Consider the following 16,784-nt stretch of genomic DNA (forward strand, 5'->3'; position numbering starts at 1 on the left):
TAGGTGCCATTTCATTCAAACAAACAAACAAAAACACAACCTTTTTCTCAAATACAGTGACTTTTCATATTTACTCAGGCATTTGTAATCATTCTTGTACTGGTAGTAGAAGTAAGTTCACTATGGGTATTAATTTACTAGATAGCCCTAGCTATGTAGGACAAACTAGATGGTGCTGCTTTCAAACTAATTTTCTCACATTTCATTTCTAAAATATAAATAAAAGGCTAAGTTTGAAACACTAAGGCATATATAAGGTTCTTTTCTAACAAATATCATTTTATAATTCTACTTGTGTTTCCTGTATTTAAATAATATATCTTGCTCCCTTTATGTAAGATTCATGTGTAACATGGAAGTTGACAACAAATCAGTTGTTTTTGATATTCTTCTTCGTGGACTCACAGATGATACAGAACTACAACCCTTCATCTTTGGCATTTTTCTATGCACGTATTTGATCACCATCTTTGGAAATCTTCTTATAATATTGGCCATCAATTGTGACTCCCACCTCCACAACCCCATGTATTTCTTTCTTTGCCATCTGGCTTTTAATGACATGTATTTAATCAGCATTACAGTCCCAAAGATGTTGGTGAATATACAAACACAGGATCAGAGGATCACTTTTGCTGGCTGCCTCAGCCAGGGGTGCTTTGTTGCAGTTTGCACCCTCTTTGAGTGTTTTCTCCTTGGAGTGATGGCCTATGACCGCTACATAGCCATTTGTTATCCTCTAAGGTACACAGTCCTCATGAAGCCCTGTTTCTGTGTTATTCTTGTTCTTATCTCTCTATTCATTAGTATTGTAAATGGTCTGCTGCATAGCCTGATGGTGCTGCGCTTGTCCTTCTGCCCAGACCTGGAAATCCTCCACTTCTTCTGTGAAATTGCACAAATCCTGAAGCTTTCCTGTTCTGACAGCCTCATCAACAACATCCTGATATTTGTTACAGCTTCTATTTTTGCTGGTGTTCCTTTGTTTGGTATAATTTTCTCTTATGTTCATATTGTTTCTACTGTATTGAAAATGCCATCATTAGAAGGAAAGTACAAAGCCTTTTCCACCTGTGGGTCTCATTTGTCAGTTGTTTTCTTGTTCTATGGGACAGGTTTTGGTGTATACATTACCTCAAATGTAATTGATTCACCAAAGAAGATTGCTGTGGCTTCAGTGATGTATACAATAGTTCCTCCAATGATGAATCCCTTTATCTATAGTATGAGGAATAGGGATATGAAGGAGGCACTGAAGAAGGTAATTGGTAGGACAGCTTCTCTTCTCTGATGTGTGATGAACCTTTGGCTTGGACATCTAGTGTACTTCAAATTTATAAGATTTGTCCTGACGCAGCTTGGTTTTTTATCTATCTTGATTTGGTTTTACTTCCTTGAATATCAACATCGACACAGAAATTTACTTTTCACATAATTATACTTATTATTTTTGTTTGGGTGTTTTGTCTATATGTATGAAAGAATGCCATCAATATGCCTAATTCCCATATAGGTTAGGAGAGGGTGTTCGATACCCTGGATCCAGAGCTGCCAAGTAGGAGGTTAGGATTGACTACTGGAGCAGGCACTGGTTTAAACTGAACAATTTCTCTATCACACTATAGTTTTGCTTTTATATAGACATTTATATGTGCATATGTGTGTTTTCAAATAACTGCTGAGGCCAGGAGAACAATTTAGATCCTCTTGGGAAGAACCTCTGGTGGTTGTAAACTGCTCAACCATAGTGATAAAAAGATAACCACTAGGAAAACAGCAAATACTCTTAGGAACTGAACCGCTTCTTCAGCATTAATTGACACATGGTTTGAAACCTGGAAGTAGTTTTTTTTTTTTTTTAATTTTCAATCCCAGGGAAGGGGTCATTATGAGGAGTTTTAATATTTCCTGTGTGTGTGTGTGTGTGTGTGTGTGTGTGTGTGTGTGTGTGTGTGTGTATGTATGTATGTGTGTGTTGTTTGGACATGGGAAACTCCCATCCCTGTCTTAGAATTAGGTTTTCTGTTAAGGAAAGAAGTAGACATGGGCAATCTGTGAAGGGGTCACTGCTGCAAAATTGTTGGCTACAATTGTCACTCCTTTCCCTTTATTACTGATACATTTTTATTGCCTGATAAGCAAAATAGTTTGGGTTGATTAAAAGATATTTGAATTTCATCAAATGCATATTAAGGTGTTTAATTATTTTTGAGAATTTCTTTTTTGGGATATTTAGTACACTTACATTTGAAATGTTATTCCTTTTTCAGGTTTCCCCTCCAGAACCCTCCTATCCCATCCTCCCTGCTTCTATGAGGGTGCTTCCCCTCCCACCCACCCACTCCCACCTCATACCCATTTCCTATATCTTTCTATTAAATCCATCCACACTTCTTACTGAAATCCCTTACAAATCCTCCAAACATCAGGTATATTTTTAAGAAGGCTATTGAATAAGTTATGTGTCTGAAGAATTTCCATGAGTGTCAGCCTATTTACGGGATCATAGACAATTCAAAAGTGGTTACTTCCCTGGAGAAAATTGCCTTTCCAATAGAACTTACACATTGAAGCACATTTTTACATTTTACTAAAACCATACCTGACTTAAAGAATGCTATGTGACAAAGAATAAAGCTCTATTATCCTCATGTTGTGAACATATATTTGGACTGTGTTTTCTTTCATATTCCAGGTTAAGGAGAAAATGCAACTGTTATATATAGTGATAATGGCAGATTCAGAGAAGCATACACCATCTCCTGTCTGCTGATAATGTTTTTATGGTTATACTAGAATTTATTTTCCAGTAGACTAAATCTGGTTCCTGGAAGAAAGTCAAAACTTATCCCAACTAACATTTGCCTTTTTAATATGAGAACTGATTATGACTTTATGATAAATGAGAAAAAGTCTACCTGCAGAGGATGAAATTATCAATGTGGTTTCAAATGTATATTCTGTATTTTAGTATAATTTAAAAGTATAGAATATGCAAAAAAGTAAGAGGCGTGTTAATGAAAGAGAAAGTAATAACATTTCTTTATTTGGTATTATTGTTATCTGAAGATTGATTCATTGAAAATTGCTATTTGTGCAGGGTGTAATACTCTATCAACTCAGGTATGCGCTTTATTGTCAACTTGATTAAATTTGGAAACATTAGGATAAACTTGTGGATATGCCTGTTAGAGCATACTGTGAGAGTTTTAACTGAGTGTGGAAGATGCACCGTGAAGGTAGAGGATAATATCATAGGGGTTTATGTCTCAGACTAAATAAAATAATAGGAAGGGGAAAACACTTTGACCACTGCTCTCTCCCCTTTCCTGCTAATGTGCAGATGTAGGAGACCTCTACTGCCATATGTAAACAATTAGCCCCCAAACAATCTCCATCATTCAAATGATTTTCATTAGATATTTAGTCACAGTAAGAAGAAAAGTAACTAACACAGAATTCTTGTGAATATGTAATGAATTTTATGACATATAATGTTATAAAATTGCTTGTTTGACTTTGACAAACATTTGTTGAGATTGTCAATGCTAGATAGGCTCAGATTCTCTGGTAGCTGAAGTAAATGGAAATTCTTTTAGATGTTAACTTTGTTAATTAATGAATCAATTAAATGTGGTGTTATCTTTTCTCTTATGTTTCCATGACTATTATTGTATAAAGTGTAACAAAGACTGATTTAGTTGTTATGCCTTTGGCTATTAGTAAACATCAAAATTAGTGACACAGAAATTAAGAAGCATTTTTTTAAGTTGGCATGAATTTTGTATCTATTTTTTCTGGTTTCATGTGTAAGTCCATTTCAATATTTTTCTATATATATTCTGGATGAAATAAAAGATAGTTTTATATATGGGACTCAAGGGTTAACTCAATTAACTTATTACCTAATTTAACTATTATCAATCATTATATGAATGTATACATTTTAGTTAGCAATCTTTTGTGTTTATTGTATCCAAGCATTAATTAAAATTCCCTGTATCATAAAGTTGTTTGTCTATCTGTCTACCTGTGTGTGTGTGCATCCATGCATGTGTGTGTGTTTGTGTGTGTGTGTGTCTTTGCCTGTCTGATGAAACATCTACAGAGGTTTTTAGAGTATACTGGATTCTCTGGACCTGAACTTAACATTTCTGAGCAATTCAAAGTTGTTTAGAACTGAACACTAGTCCTCAGAAAGAGCAGAAAGTGCTCTTGACCTGAAAGCAATCTTTCTAGCCCACATGATCCTTTTGATTAAACAATGTAGATTATGTCCATAATTTCTTTCCTTATTTCTATTCTAGAAATTCAACATAGTATTTAATACATACAAGTCAAGTACTCTTATCACTGACCTTCATCTCTGGGATTATAAATAGTCAGGCTTTTTTATGAATATCTCTTTGTATTCATAATGAAGTAAGCTTTCAACAAGGCACTTTTGTGGGGCAGAATTTCACATCATTTCCCAGTCTGGCATGGAACCTACTATGAAGACTAGGCTACCTAAGTTTCCATGCCTCATTCACCTAAGAATGAGGTGGAAATATGGTGTAAATATTTTCAATGAATATTCTGATAATAATTGTGACTCAAAAGACATTTATTTATTGAAAGAAAAAGAAAAATCAAGTACAGAAAGAAAATCAGCTCTTACGTGAGTAATGCTTGTGATGAACACAGAATGTAGTGTTATATTGTTTGTGACACTAATCTTAGGGAGAAATGAGCAATAATGTAACTGACAACATTTTACTTCACGCTTTGTACTTAAAAAGTCTCAGTAATGCGCATTATACTTTCTTAAGTTAGTATTTATAGTTTTGTCTTTTATTTCAGTGACCAAAATTATCCAAAAAATGTCTCTTGACTTGTAAAGCGTCTTCAACTTTATTATAAATATTAAGTAGATCACCCATTAAGTGAAATGGAAAACATTTAAATACATAGAAACTTGACAGCTTATCAAGACTATATTAAAAGCCTGTAATTCAAAATTGAAAATGTGTAGTAAATAGATGACATTTTGGATACGTACAGGCAGTCAAATTTAAAGCATGGTGTTATAAATAGACCAAGCATTTCTATGAGCAAACAATGATATTTAAGCAAGAGTAAACAGTGTCATTCAAAAGGCTAAATAATGTGTAGAAGACAATGAAAGTCATTCTGCTAATCTGATATAGTTCTCATTGGCAATATGATGCTGAATCGTTACATAAAAATAAATTTACATAAATTAAAAGTAAGATCATGATAAGGTAGAGACTAGAAATGTATATACTTTAGCTTATTTTTATTGTTTTGAGAAGTCTAAGTAAAATATTATATTTATTCATGTTTGGATTTCAACATACTACATACAAGACAACCTTTTATAATTATCAAAATGTAAACATTGGAAAGAATATATGAGGAGGATGGGGATGTCTCTTGATAAAACACTTGCTTTGCAAACATGAAAATAGGAGTTTAGATCCCTAGAATCCACAAAAATATATTAATGGGAAAATGAGAATTCTCACTCAGCCAAAGAGGTACATACAAATAAAAACAGCTGAAAGAGGAAGACTTATTGATTCCTAGAGATGAGCCAACTAACTGGTCATCAAATAACAAATGGGAATTTCTGAATATACATGTAACTAAATACATTTATTTGATACATATATTGCTCAGTACAGACAATGCTATATGATTGCTTTAGAACTTAACCTTTTGGTACTAAATGAACAATTGGTGTCTTTTTGCCTGGGGAAGACCACTTCTTAACTCCCAAATTTCCTCAGCTGCATATATTGTTTTTTGCAGCGTTGAGGCCTTGTGAAATTTTCCCTGTCAATATTGGCATTTTAGCAAACTTTCTTTAAGGATGGGATTTTCCAGCTTGGATGTTATCGCAACACAACAGTTTAATATCAAAGCCCAGGTTGGAAACCTATGGTAACAGAAGCTTGCCCCTATCTGCACAAAGGAACATAGAAAAGAATGGGTTTTTTTCTTACTTTATCTTTATTTTTATTCAGTGTGTGACAGAATTCTCTTGGATTTTATTCTAAAATTTTTAGGTACAACATTTCTCCTCAGATAAACATCCCTTGAAATGTTCCAAGACAGCTGCTGAGGTGTCTATTAAATATTATCAAATGTGGGTAAGTTGACAATGAAGACTTTATCACAGGTGATAAATAGCATTACTAACACATGCTACTAACACTGGTAATAAATGCTAAATGAGGTGATTTGAATATGTTTGGTCCCGGGAGTGGCACTATTAGGTGTGACCTTGGTGAAGTATGTTTGGCCTGTTGGAAGAAGTGTGTCACTGTTTGGGGTTGGCTTTTAGACCTTCCTCCTAGCAAGGTTGAAGTCACACTTCTGTCTGCCTTTAGATCAAGATAAAGAACTTTCAGCTCCTCAAGTTCCTGTCTCCACGAGGATTTCTCTGCCCTCTATCCCTACCCCCAAGACGTCTGCACCCCTTGGAGCCTCCAGTGTTTTGAGGGTTAGGTGCATCTTCTCTGACTGAACCCAGACTTGGTAGTCTTTAGCTGTATATATGTTGGGATTCTCATATAAGCTGTTGTATGCTGACTGGTTCGTGATCCAGTATCTGAGAGATCTAGGGGTTCCAGTTTGAGACTGCTTATCCTCCTACAGGGTCGCCCTCTTCTTCAGCTTCTTCCAACTTTTTCTTAATTCAGTCACAGTGGTCAACAGCTTCTGTCCATTGGTTGGGTTTAAATATCTTCATCTGACTCTTTCAGCAACTTATTGGGACTTTTGAAGGGCAGTCATAATAGGCTCCTTTTTGTGAGCACTCCGTAGTCTCAGTAGTAGTGTCAGGACTTAGGATTTCCCCTTGAGCTGGATTCCACTTTGAGCCTTTGCTGGACCTCCTATTCCTCAGGCTTTTTTCCATTTTTGTTCCTGTAGTTGAGCTCTACAAGTTCCTTCTCCCCAATGTAGGGTATTTCATCTAAGGTCCCTCCTTTTGAGTCCTGAGAGTCTCTCACCTCCCAGGTCTCTGGTACATTCTGGAGGGTCCCCCTACCACCTATCTTCCAAGATTCCCTGTTTCTATTTCCATTCTTGCTACTGGCCCTTAGGGCCTTTTAGCCCTCCCCAAACCTGGTCATGTTCCTCTCTTCCCTTCTCTGTCATCTTTTCCATCCAGGACCCTCTCTCATTTCCCACTCCTGTGATTGCTTTCTTCTTCCACACAAGTGGGACTGAGGCATCCTTACTTGGGCCGTTTGGCTTCTTAAACTTTTAGAGTTCTGTGGAATGTATCCTGGGTATTCTGTAAATTTTTTTGTTGTTGTTAATATCTACTTATTAGTGAATACATACCATGTATATCATTTTGGGTTTGAGTTATTGCACTCAGGATGATATTCTCTAGTTCCATCCATTTACCTTCAAAACTCATGAGGTCCTCATTCCATAGTGTAAATGACCACATTTTCTGTATCCATTCTTCTGTTGTGGGACATCTAGGTTGTTTCCAGCTTCTGAATATCACAAACAAGGCCACTATGAACATAGTGGAACACATGCCCCTATGGCATGGGGAATCTTTTGGGTATCTCCCTGAGAGTGGTATAGCTGCATCTTCAGGTAGATCTATTTCCAATATTCTGAGGAAATTCCAGATTGATTTCAAGAATGGCTCTACCAGTTTGCAATCATACCAGCAATGGAGGAGTGTTCCTCTTTCTCTACTTCCTTGCCAACATGTTCTGTCACCTGAGGTTTTGATCTTAGCCATTCTGACTGGTGTGAGGTGGAATCTTAGGGTCATTTTGATTTGCATTTCGCTGATCACTCAAGACATTGAACATTTCTTTAAGTACTTCTCAGCCATTTGAGACTCCTCTGATGTGAATTCTCAATTTAGTTCTATACCCCATATTTTCATTGTTTTTTTTTTGTTTGTTTTGTTTTGGTTTTGTTTTTGGTGGTTAGCTTCTTGAGTTCTTTATTTTGGATAGTATCTATCTATCATATGTGGGGTTGGTGAAGATTTTTACCAGTGTGTAGTTTGTCAATTTGTCCTTTTGATTATGTCCTTGGCCTTACAGAAACTTTCCAGTTTCATGAGGTCCTAGTTAACAGTTCTTCATCTTAGAGCGTAAACCATTGGAGTTCTGTTTAGGAAATTTCCCCTTGCATCAATGAGTTCAAGGTTCTTTCCCACTTTCTTTTCTATTAGATTCATTGTATCTGGTTTTATGTTGAGGTCCTTGATTCACCTGGAGTTGAACTTTGTGCAAGATGACAAATATGAGTCTATTTTCATTTTTCTACATACAGACAGCCAGTCAGACCAGCACCATTTATTGAAGATGCTGTCTTTTTTTCCATTGTATATTTTCGGCTTCTTTGCCAAAAATCTAGTGTCCATAAGTGTATAGTTTTATTTCTGGGTCTTCAATTCTATTCCACTGATTAATGTGTCTGTCTATATACCAAAAACATGCAGTTTTTATCACCATTGCTCTGTAGTAGAGCTTGAGGTCAGAAATTGTTATTCCCTCAGCAGTTCTTCTATTGTTAAGAATCATTTTTGCTAGCCTGGGTTTGTTTATTTATTTATTTATTTGCCTTTCCAGATGAATTTTAGAATTACTATTTTCACATCTTTGAAGAATTGTGTAGGGATTTTTCTGAGGATTGTGCTGAATCTGTAGATTACCATTAGTAGGATGTCCATTTTTACTATATTAATTCTGCCAGCCATGAACATGGGAGATATCCCCATTTTCTGAGATCTTTGATTTCTTTCTTGAGAGACTTGAAGTAATTGCCAGGAGGATGAATGGAAATATGCAGGTTCATGGGCTTGGAGATAGAGTAACTCTTTAGAAAGCATCAGAGACCTTTGATGAGAGCTGCAGGACTCAATGGGGTGACCTTAGCCAAAGTGCCAAAGAGTGTGGAGAAGGAACATGAAGAGTTCACCACCAGTAGATAGGTGGAGTCCCAGGTGGAGGGACAGGGTTACCAACCAATAGTCAAAATTTCTGATCCAGAATTCTTCCTGTCTAAAAGACCAAAATAGAAAATAGACTGAAGAAAAGGCTTTCTAGTGATTGTCCCAAGTTGGGATCCATCTCATGTGGGTCCACCAAGGTCTGACACTATTATTGATGCTTTGATGTACTTACAGACAGGAGTCTAGCATGGCTGTCCTCTGAGAGGCCCTACCAGCAGCTGACTGAGACAGTTGTAGATACTTATACCCAAACATTAGAATAAAGTTGAGGATCACTATGGAGAAGTTAGGGGAAGGATATGAAGGAGAGGAAGAAGAGGGTGACCCCATATGAAGACCAGCAGTCTCAACTAAATCATATTACTGGAAGCTCCCAGAGAGTGAGCCACCAACCAAGCAGCATACCTTGGCTGGTCTGAGTCTCTGAAAGCCAAGATTATTAAAATATTTCCCAACACTGTGATCAACTACACTCATGGGAAGAAACTGAAAATAATGGTCTGAAGCACTGGATCATTTTTCAACACTGGTAAAATGAGTTCATAGATATTGCTTTTGAAACTTTGGGTACTCATTGGCTTTTATACATGACGTCACATTTAGGGTTAAATATCCATTTAATCATACCAAGGTTTCAGAAAACCACTGATGCCAGGTAGTACATGGCAGACTCAAATTTCCTCCAAGGAGACCCATTAGAGGAAACATGTCTTTAAAAAAACTTTATTAAATTATTTTATTTATATTTAAAAAGTTGTCCCCTTTCTGGTCTCCCTTCCCTGAGTTCTTTACTTCCAGTCCCCTCCCCTTTGCCTTTGAGGGGGTGCTCTTCTACTATCCCTATTACCTCCAGCTCACCCCCACCACCAGCATCCTTCTTCCCTGGGGCATCAAGTTTCCACAGTATTGAGAGCATTTTCTCCCATTGCGGATACAAGACAGTCCTCTGCTATACATGTGCGGGGGCCAATAATTAGTTCATGTATGCTCCTTTGTTTTTGGCTTAATCTCTGGGAGTTCTGAAGGGTCAGAATTACTTGGCACTCTTGTTGTTCCAATGAGGTTGCAATCCCCTTCAGCTCTTTATGTCTTTCCCCTAATTCTTCCATATTTGTCCCTGACCTTAATGCAAAGGTTGGCTGTAATTATCTGCGTTTGTTTCAGTCAGTTGCTGGGAGAAACTCTCCAAGGACAGACATGCAAGGTTCCTGTTTGCACACACAATATGCCCTCAGTAATACTGTCAGGATTTGGTATGTGCACATGGGATGGACTGGTCACTGGATGGCTTTCATTTTGGTCTCTGGTCCATTTTTGTCCCCACATTTTCTTGGGACAAGAACAATTCTGTAACCAAAGCATTTTAAAGAAGTGTGGGTGACCCCTTGCCTCAACTGACAACCATGTCCATCTACTGGTAGTAGTGTTCTCTTCTGGTTCCATCTCTCCACTGTTCGGCATTTCAGCTAATGTCATCCCCATTGAATCCTGGTAGTACCAGATCTCTGGGACTTTATAGAGGTTCCCTCTGCCCCTTAACTCCCACTGCTGCATATCTCAATTTATTCTTCTGGTTTTGAGGGTATTCCTCCTGTCTCCCCCTTCCAATGCCTGATCCTGCCTCTCCTTTTCACCTCCTCACTCCAATCTCCCCTCAAGTTTCCTTTTCATCTTTGACTCCTGTGATTATTTTTTCCCTCTTCTAAGTGGGTTTCAGGTATCCACACTTGGATCTCTTTTCTTGTTACGCTTCCTATGATCTGTGAGTGGTCTGAGCTAGGGGAGATATGACTTAAGCTATGGAAGCAAATGTACATTAAGTAGATATTGGCCAAGATAGACAAAATGAATTGCAATAACACACTAAGGAAAAACAGTGTTTTCTGTTTCCCATTAAAGACACCATTCTGACTTTAACATAGTTTTCCATAGTCTTCAACTTATGGTGATATATTTAAAGTAGTGGATTTTGAGAATTGCAGACTCATGTAGTAGTTGGTCCTTAGTAACTGACCCCTGTAGGTGTATCACCTCTTTCTACTCTATTTTCTTTGCCTTGTTCTTAACCTTATGAGAGGTGCAGAGGGAGGATCAAATGATCACGAGAAGGGAGTGGATGAGTGAGGAAATATAGAGAAAGGATGGCTAAAACAAGGAAGAACTTGAAGTATCATTTGGAAACCCAGTAGAGTAGAAAGCTTTTATTATCTACCCATATATGAAAGAATCTAAATGGAATCACCACACAACTGGAGAGACAAAACATCAACTAGATACCTCTCACCAAAACCAAAACCTCTAGTGTTAGGTAGGCCTTACATCTAATTAAGGTATTAGTCAAAATATTCATGTGAAAACACCCAAATAATCTAGGCTACTACAAGTGATTACATTTTATTGTTGTAATTATAATTATAATTTATATTTATAATCCAACTATAACATCTATAAGATGATGTCTGTAATCTAATCAGATGAGATATCAATATATAATATCTATGATTCTGTTGTAGTTTTTTAAATTAACACTCCAGACAGCCTTGATGTAATCCAATCATGGCTGCTTGGTATAATGAAACACTAGGGTTTTGTATTGAAAACAAACTAAACTAGTCTTGCTTCAGGCATATTGTGGGAAATCTTGTGTGTATCCTGTGGTAAAATTTATGAGGTAGATTTTTTTTGTGTGATCCCAATTTTCATCACTATTATCAGAATATACTTACAACTAAATTCCTAAATTTAATTAATAGTCTTCTTAAGTGAAGAAAACTATTGCATACAATAGTCAGAAAATAAAAAAAGACCATTGCAAGTGAGCATTCTCCTTGTATCTGTGGCCTGCCTGTAGATCCCATTCACCTAATTGGGCCTCCTTGTCTGGCTGCAGTATGAGAGGATGCACCTAGTCCCAGAGTGACTTCATGTGCCAGGGTGGGGTGATGACCAGGGGGTGCCTCCCTTTCCTCAGAGGATAAGAAAAGAAAAATATGAGGAGATGAGCTATGTCCATTAGGACTGGGATATTTGTGCAAATATTGGGATGTAAAGTGAATAAATAAATTATAGAAAAAAACAAGTCTCCAAAATACAAATAAAAAAGAAATAAATGACATATCAAATCATTTATTCATTGTCATCATGAGTTTATTATTATAGGTGGTGTTCCACAATTAAAATAGATAGATGGGAGAACACACATATTGCAGATTATGGGGACAGTATTATAATATACATTGTAAAAGGGAGTAAGAATATACTGGTTATTACTAGCTTGGCACATATAGGCTGGTAATGACTTGCTTGTTCTGGTTTACTGCTCTAGGCCAGATGGTTTTAAAGAGTAGAGGTTGGTCTATCAGAAAATAATTAGACTCAAGTGTTTAAATAATTTTGGGAGTACAAATGCCATAAGACAAGAGAAGAATGTGAAAGATGAGAGAGGTAGGAGGAAAGGAAGATGCAGCAGAAGGCTTTTTTTATTTTATAAATTAATGTTTTTACACTCCATATTTTATTCCCACACCATCCACTCTCCAACTGTTCCACATCCCGTACTGCCTCCCCACCCACCTGTCTCCAAATGGATGGCCCCACTCCCCATCCTACCTGACCTCTAACCTCCGTGGGGCCTCCAGTCTCTTGAGGGTTAGGTGCATCATTTCTGAATGAACACAGACATGGCAGTACTCTACTGTATGTGTGTTGGGGGTCTCATATCAGCTGCTGTATGCTGCCTGTTTGGTGGTCCAGTGTTTGAGAGATCTCAGGAGGACAGATTAATTGAGACTGTTGGTTCTCCTACAGTATTGCTATTCTCTTCAGCTTCTTTCAGTCTTCCTTAATTCAACAGGGGTGAGATGCTTCTGTCCACTAGTTGGGTGCAAATATATTCATCTGATTCAGCTACTTGTTGGGTCTGTTGGAGGGCAGTGATTATAGGTTCCTTTTTGTGAGTGCTCCAGAGCCTCAGTAATAGTGTCAGGCCTTGGGACTTCCCCTTGAGCTGGATCCCACTTTGGGCCTTTTCTTGGACTTTCATTTCCTCAGCTCCTCTCCATTTCTGTCCCTGTTATTCTTTCAAACAGGAAAAATTATGGGTCAGAGTTGTGACTGTTGTATGCCCCCCCTTATTTGATGCCCTGTCTTTCTGCTGGAGGTGGATTCTACAAGTTCCCTCTTGCTACTATTGGGCATTTCATTGAAGGTCCCTCCATTTGATTCTTTCACCTCCTAGGTCTCTGGTGCATTCCAGAGGGTCCCCCCAATATCCTACTTCTCAAGGTTGCCTGCTTCCATTCTTTATGCTGGCTCTCAGAGCTTCAGTCTTTTGCCCTCAGACAATACCAGACAAGGTTACCCTTCTACCTCCACACCCCTGTCCACTTTCCTTCCCAGGTCTATGTCTACCTCCCTCACTCCCCATTTGTGATTGCTTTCTTCTCCCTCCAAAGTGGGACTGAAGAATCCTCACTTGGGCCCTTTAGTTTCTTGAACTTTTTGAGTTCTGTAGACTGTATCTTAGGTATTCTGAACTCTTTTTTTTTTTTTTTTTTTTTTGATAAATCCACTTATTTGTGAGTACCTAACATGCATGTCCTTTTGGGTTTGAGTTACCTCACTCAGGATATTTTCCAATTGCATCCATTTGTCTGCAAAACTCAGGCTGTCCTCATTCTTAATAGCTGCATAGTATTCCATTGTGTAAATGAACTACATTTTCTGTATCCATTCTTCTTTCTTGGGATATCTGGGTTGTTTCCAGCTTCTGGCTATTACTAATAAGGGTGCTATAAACATAGTGGAACCTGTGCTCCTGTGGCATGGTGGGGTATCTTTTGGGTATTTGTCCAAGAGTGGTATTGCTGGGTCTTCAGGTAGATCTATTTTCTATTTTCAGAGGAACTTCCATATTGATTTCCAGAGTGGTTGTACAGATTTACAATACCACCAGTAATGAAAAACTGTTCCTCTTTCTCCACATCCTTGTCAACATGTGTTGTCACATGAGGTTTTGATCTTAGCCATTCTGATTGGTTTAAAGTGGAATCTCAGGCCATTTTGATTTGCATTTCTCTGATCACTAAGGACTTTGAACATTTCTTTAGGTGCTTCTCAGCCTTTTAAGATTCATCTGTTGTGAATTCTCAGTTTAGTTCTATACCCCATTTTTTGAATGGGTTGTTTTAGTTGTATCATTTTAATCTAGTGTCTATGTGATGCAAAAATGAAGTGCTTAACTGAAATTCTGTCTCTTATAGTTTGTAAGGCTGCAAGATCTTAGTTGTTCATGATTCAGATTTTTTAGGAAACAGGATATGAGGTAGCATATGAGATAGCATCATGAGATCAGCTTGTTTTATATATTTGTTGTCTGGTTATTTCACTCTGTAAATACATATACTTTCAAAAATACTATATATTTATGCATTAACATATGTATAGAATGTACAGTGTACAAAATTAAGCTAATGATGATTCCTTGGTCTATGTTTAATCAGGAAAAAAAACAGCTATCAATTTATGTGACCATTTGGAGTATAATCATAGTATAATATAAATTTTCATCTATGCCATATGAAAGGATGGAATACTAAGTCTTGAAGACTCTGTAGCCAAGAAGATTCATTGGCTTGGATTAGTCAAAGTTTTGGCTGGAGACATTTTCATGTTTCAGCCAATCTTAGAGCTCTTTCTACATAGAGGGATCAGCATATACTTTACCTGTTATTTTTGTTCTTGTTTCTTCCTTCATGTCTGTAGCCTGGATCTTCATAAGGTCTCTAGATTTCAAATCTAATATTTAATTTTGACTGAATCCGTACCTTTTCATCTCCCATTGAAACAAAGGCAAAATTGTGTTGCCAATAAATTTCTTACCTTCCATTTTGAAGTTAAAACATTTTTAAAATTTATTTTATTAGATATTTTATTTATTTACATTTATACCCTTTCTCAGTTTCCTCTCCACAAACCACCTATCCCATCCTCCCTACCCTTGATTCTATCAGGGAGTTCACCCACATATCCACACACCTGTCTCCTTCCCCACCAGTACTCCCCTACCCTGAGACATGGAGCCATCATAGGAACAAGGACCTCTCCTCCCATTGATGCTCAGCAAGGTCATCCTCTGCTACATATTCATCTGGAGCCATGGGTCCCTCCATGTGAAGTCCTTGGTTGGTGGTTTATTTCCTGGGAATTCTGAGGTGTCTGATAGGTTGATATTGTTGTTCATGCTATGGGTTGCAAAATCCTTCAGCTCCTTCAGTTTTTTCTCTAACTGTTCCATTGGGCACCCCATTCTCAGCTTAATGATTGGCTGTAAGTGTCCCCCTCTGTATTTGCCAGTCTCTGGAAGATCCTCTCAGGAGATAGCTATATCAGGTGCCTATCAATATGCACTTCTTGGCATCCATAATATTGTCTGTGTTTGGTGTCTGTAAATGGTGTGGATCCCCAGATGTTGCAGTCTCTGGATGGCTTTTCCTTCAGTCTCTGCTCCACATTTTGTCTCCATACTTCCTCCTTTGAGAAATTTGTTCCCCCTTCTAGGAAGGACTGAAACTTCAATACTTTGGTCTTCCTTCTTGAGCTTCATGTGGTCTGTGAATGGTATCTTGGGTATTCCAAGCTTTTAGGCTTATATCCATTTATCAATGAGTGCATACAATGTGTGTTCTTTTGTGACTGGGTTACCTCACTCAGGATGATATTTTCTAATTCCATCTATTTGTCTAAGAATTCCATGAATTCGTTGTTTTTCATAGATGAGTAGTACTCCATAGTATAAATATACCATATTTTCTGTATCCATTCTTTGTTGAATGACAGCTGGATTCTTTCCAGATTCTGGTTATTATACATAAGGCTGCTATGAACACAGTGGAGCATATGTTCTTGTTATATGGATGTGGAGAAAGAGGAACGCTCCTCCATTGTTGGTGGGATTGCAAGACATCTTTATAATATATAGGATGGTTTATTTCAGCAGTTCCTCTGTTAGAGAACTATTGGATCTTTATCCAACTAGTTGTGCTGTGGGACTGTGTGGTATAACCCTAATATGATTTGTTTCATTTTATTATGGACACATGCTAGGGTATGGTGAGTCCTAATTTGTACTGGCATACCATTATAGCCATAACTTCTAAAAAATATGTAATTATAGTATAATCATTCTCAGAACTTAATGCAGTAACCCATTGAAATCCTGAGTATGTATTTATGATATGGTACCATACATTAAATTTTCAAACTCTTCAAGATGAAACATATTCATTTGCCATTTTTTCCTGTGGGTACCTTTTGGCTTACTGCTGGTGAGTACTATAGTTTAGTTATACAAAATCAAGTATGATATGATATTTTTTATAATTACCTTGGGTTATTGCCAAATAATACAAAAATCCCTTTATAAATCTTTGCTGTTAATTTTGTGGGTGTTTAAAGTGAAATACTGAAGGTTCTAGCATATTTCCTACTAACACCTGTTTAATTTCATCATTGTCTTGTGCTGTAGGACCTGGTAGGACTGTATGGAACCTGATATATTTTTTTTAAACTTTATTCTGCATCAGGGTACCTGGAAAATGAAGCTGCTTTTGGGGCACACTACAAATGAGAAATGATCTGTATATGCTGAACACAAAACACAATTTTAGAGTTACTCAGTACCAGGTACTCCCTATCACCAGTGCTTAAAGTAAAATATGATTGGCCACTCTAAAGGCTAGACATGAAATATGGCAGAATTGAAAGCAACAGATAGAAATGTAGC

At 37.3% G+C, this 16,784-nt stretch overlaps 1 protein-coding gene across 1 annotated transcript; it reads left to right on the forward strand.

Annotated features, from left to right (window-relative positions):
• The first annotated feature begins 304 nt into the window (after positions 1–304).
• LOC116072430 (olfactory receptor 7G2-like) lies at positions 305–1,308 on the forward strand. Its single transcript, XM_031343897.1, has one exon. It carries the CDS (start codon positions 344–346, stop codon positions 1,289–1,291), a length of 948 nt encoding a protein of 315 aa, XP_031199757.1. The 5' UTR covers positions 305–343; the 3' UTR covers positions 1,292–1,308.
• Positions 1,309–16,784: the final 15,476 nt, after the last annotated feature.

This window comes from Mastomys coucha, unplaced genomic scaffold, assembly GCF_008632895.1.
Source record: "Mastomys coucha isolate ucsf_1 unplaced genomic scaffold, UCSF_Mcou_1 pScaffold23, whole genome shotgun sequence".
Taxonomy (NCBI): Eukaryota; Metazoa; Chordata; class Mammalia; order Rodentia; family Muridae; genus Mastomys; species Mastomys coucha.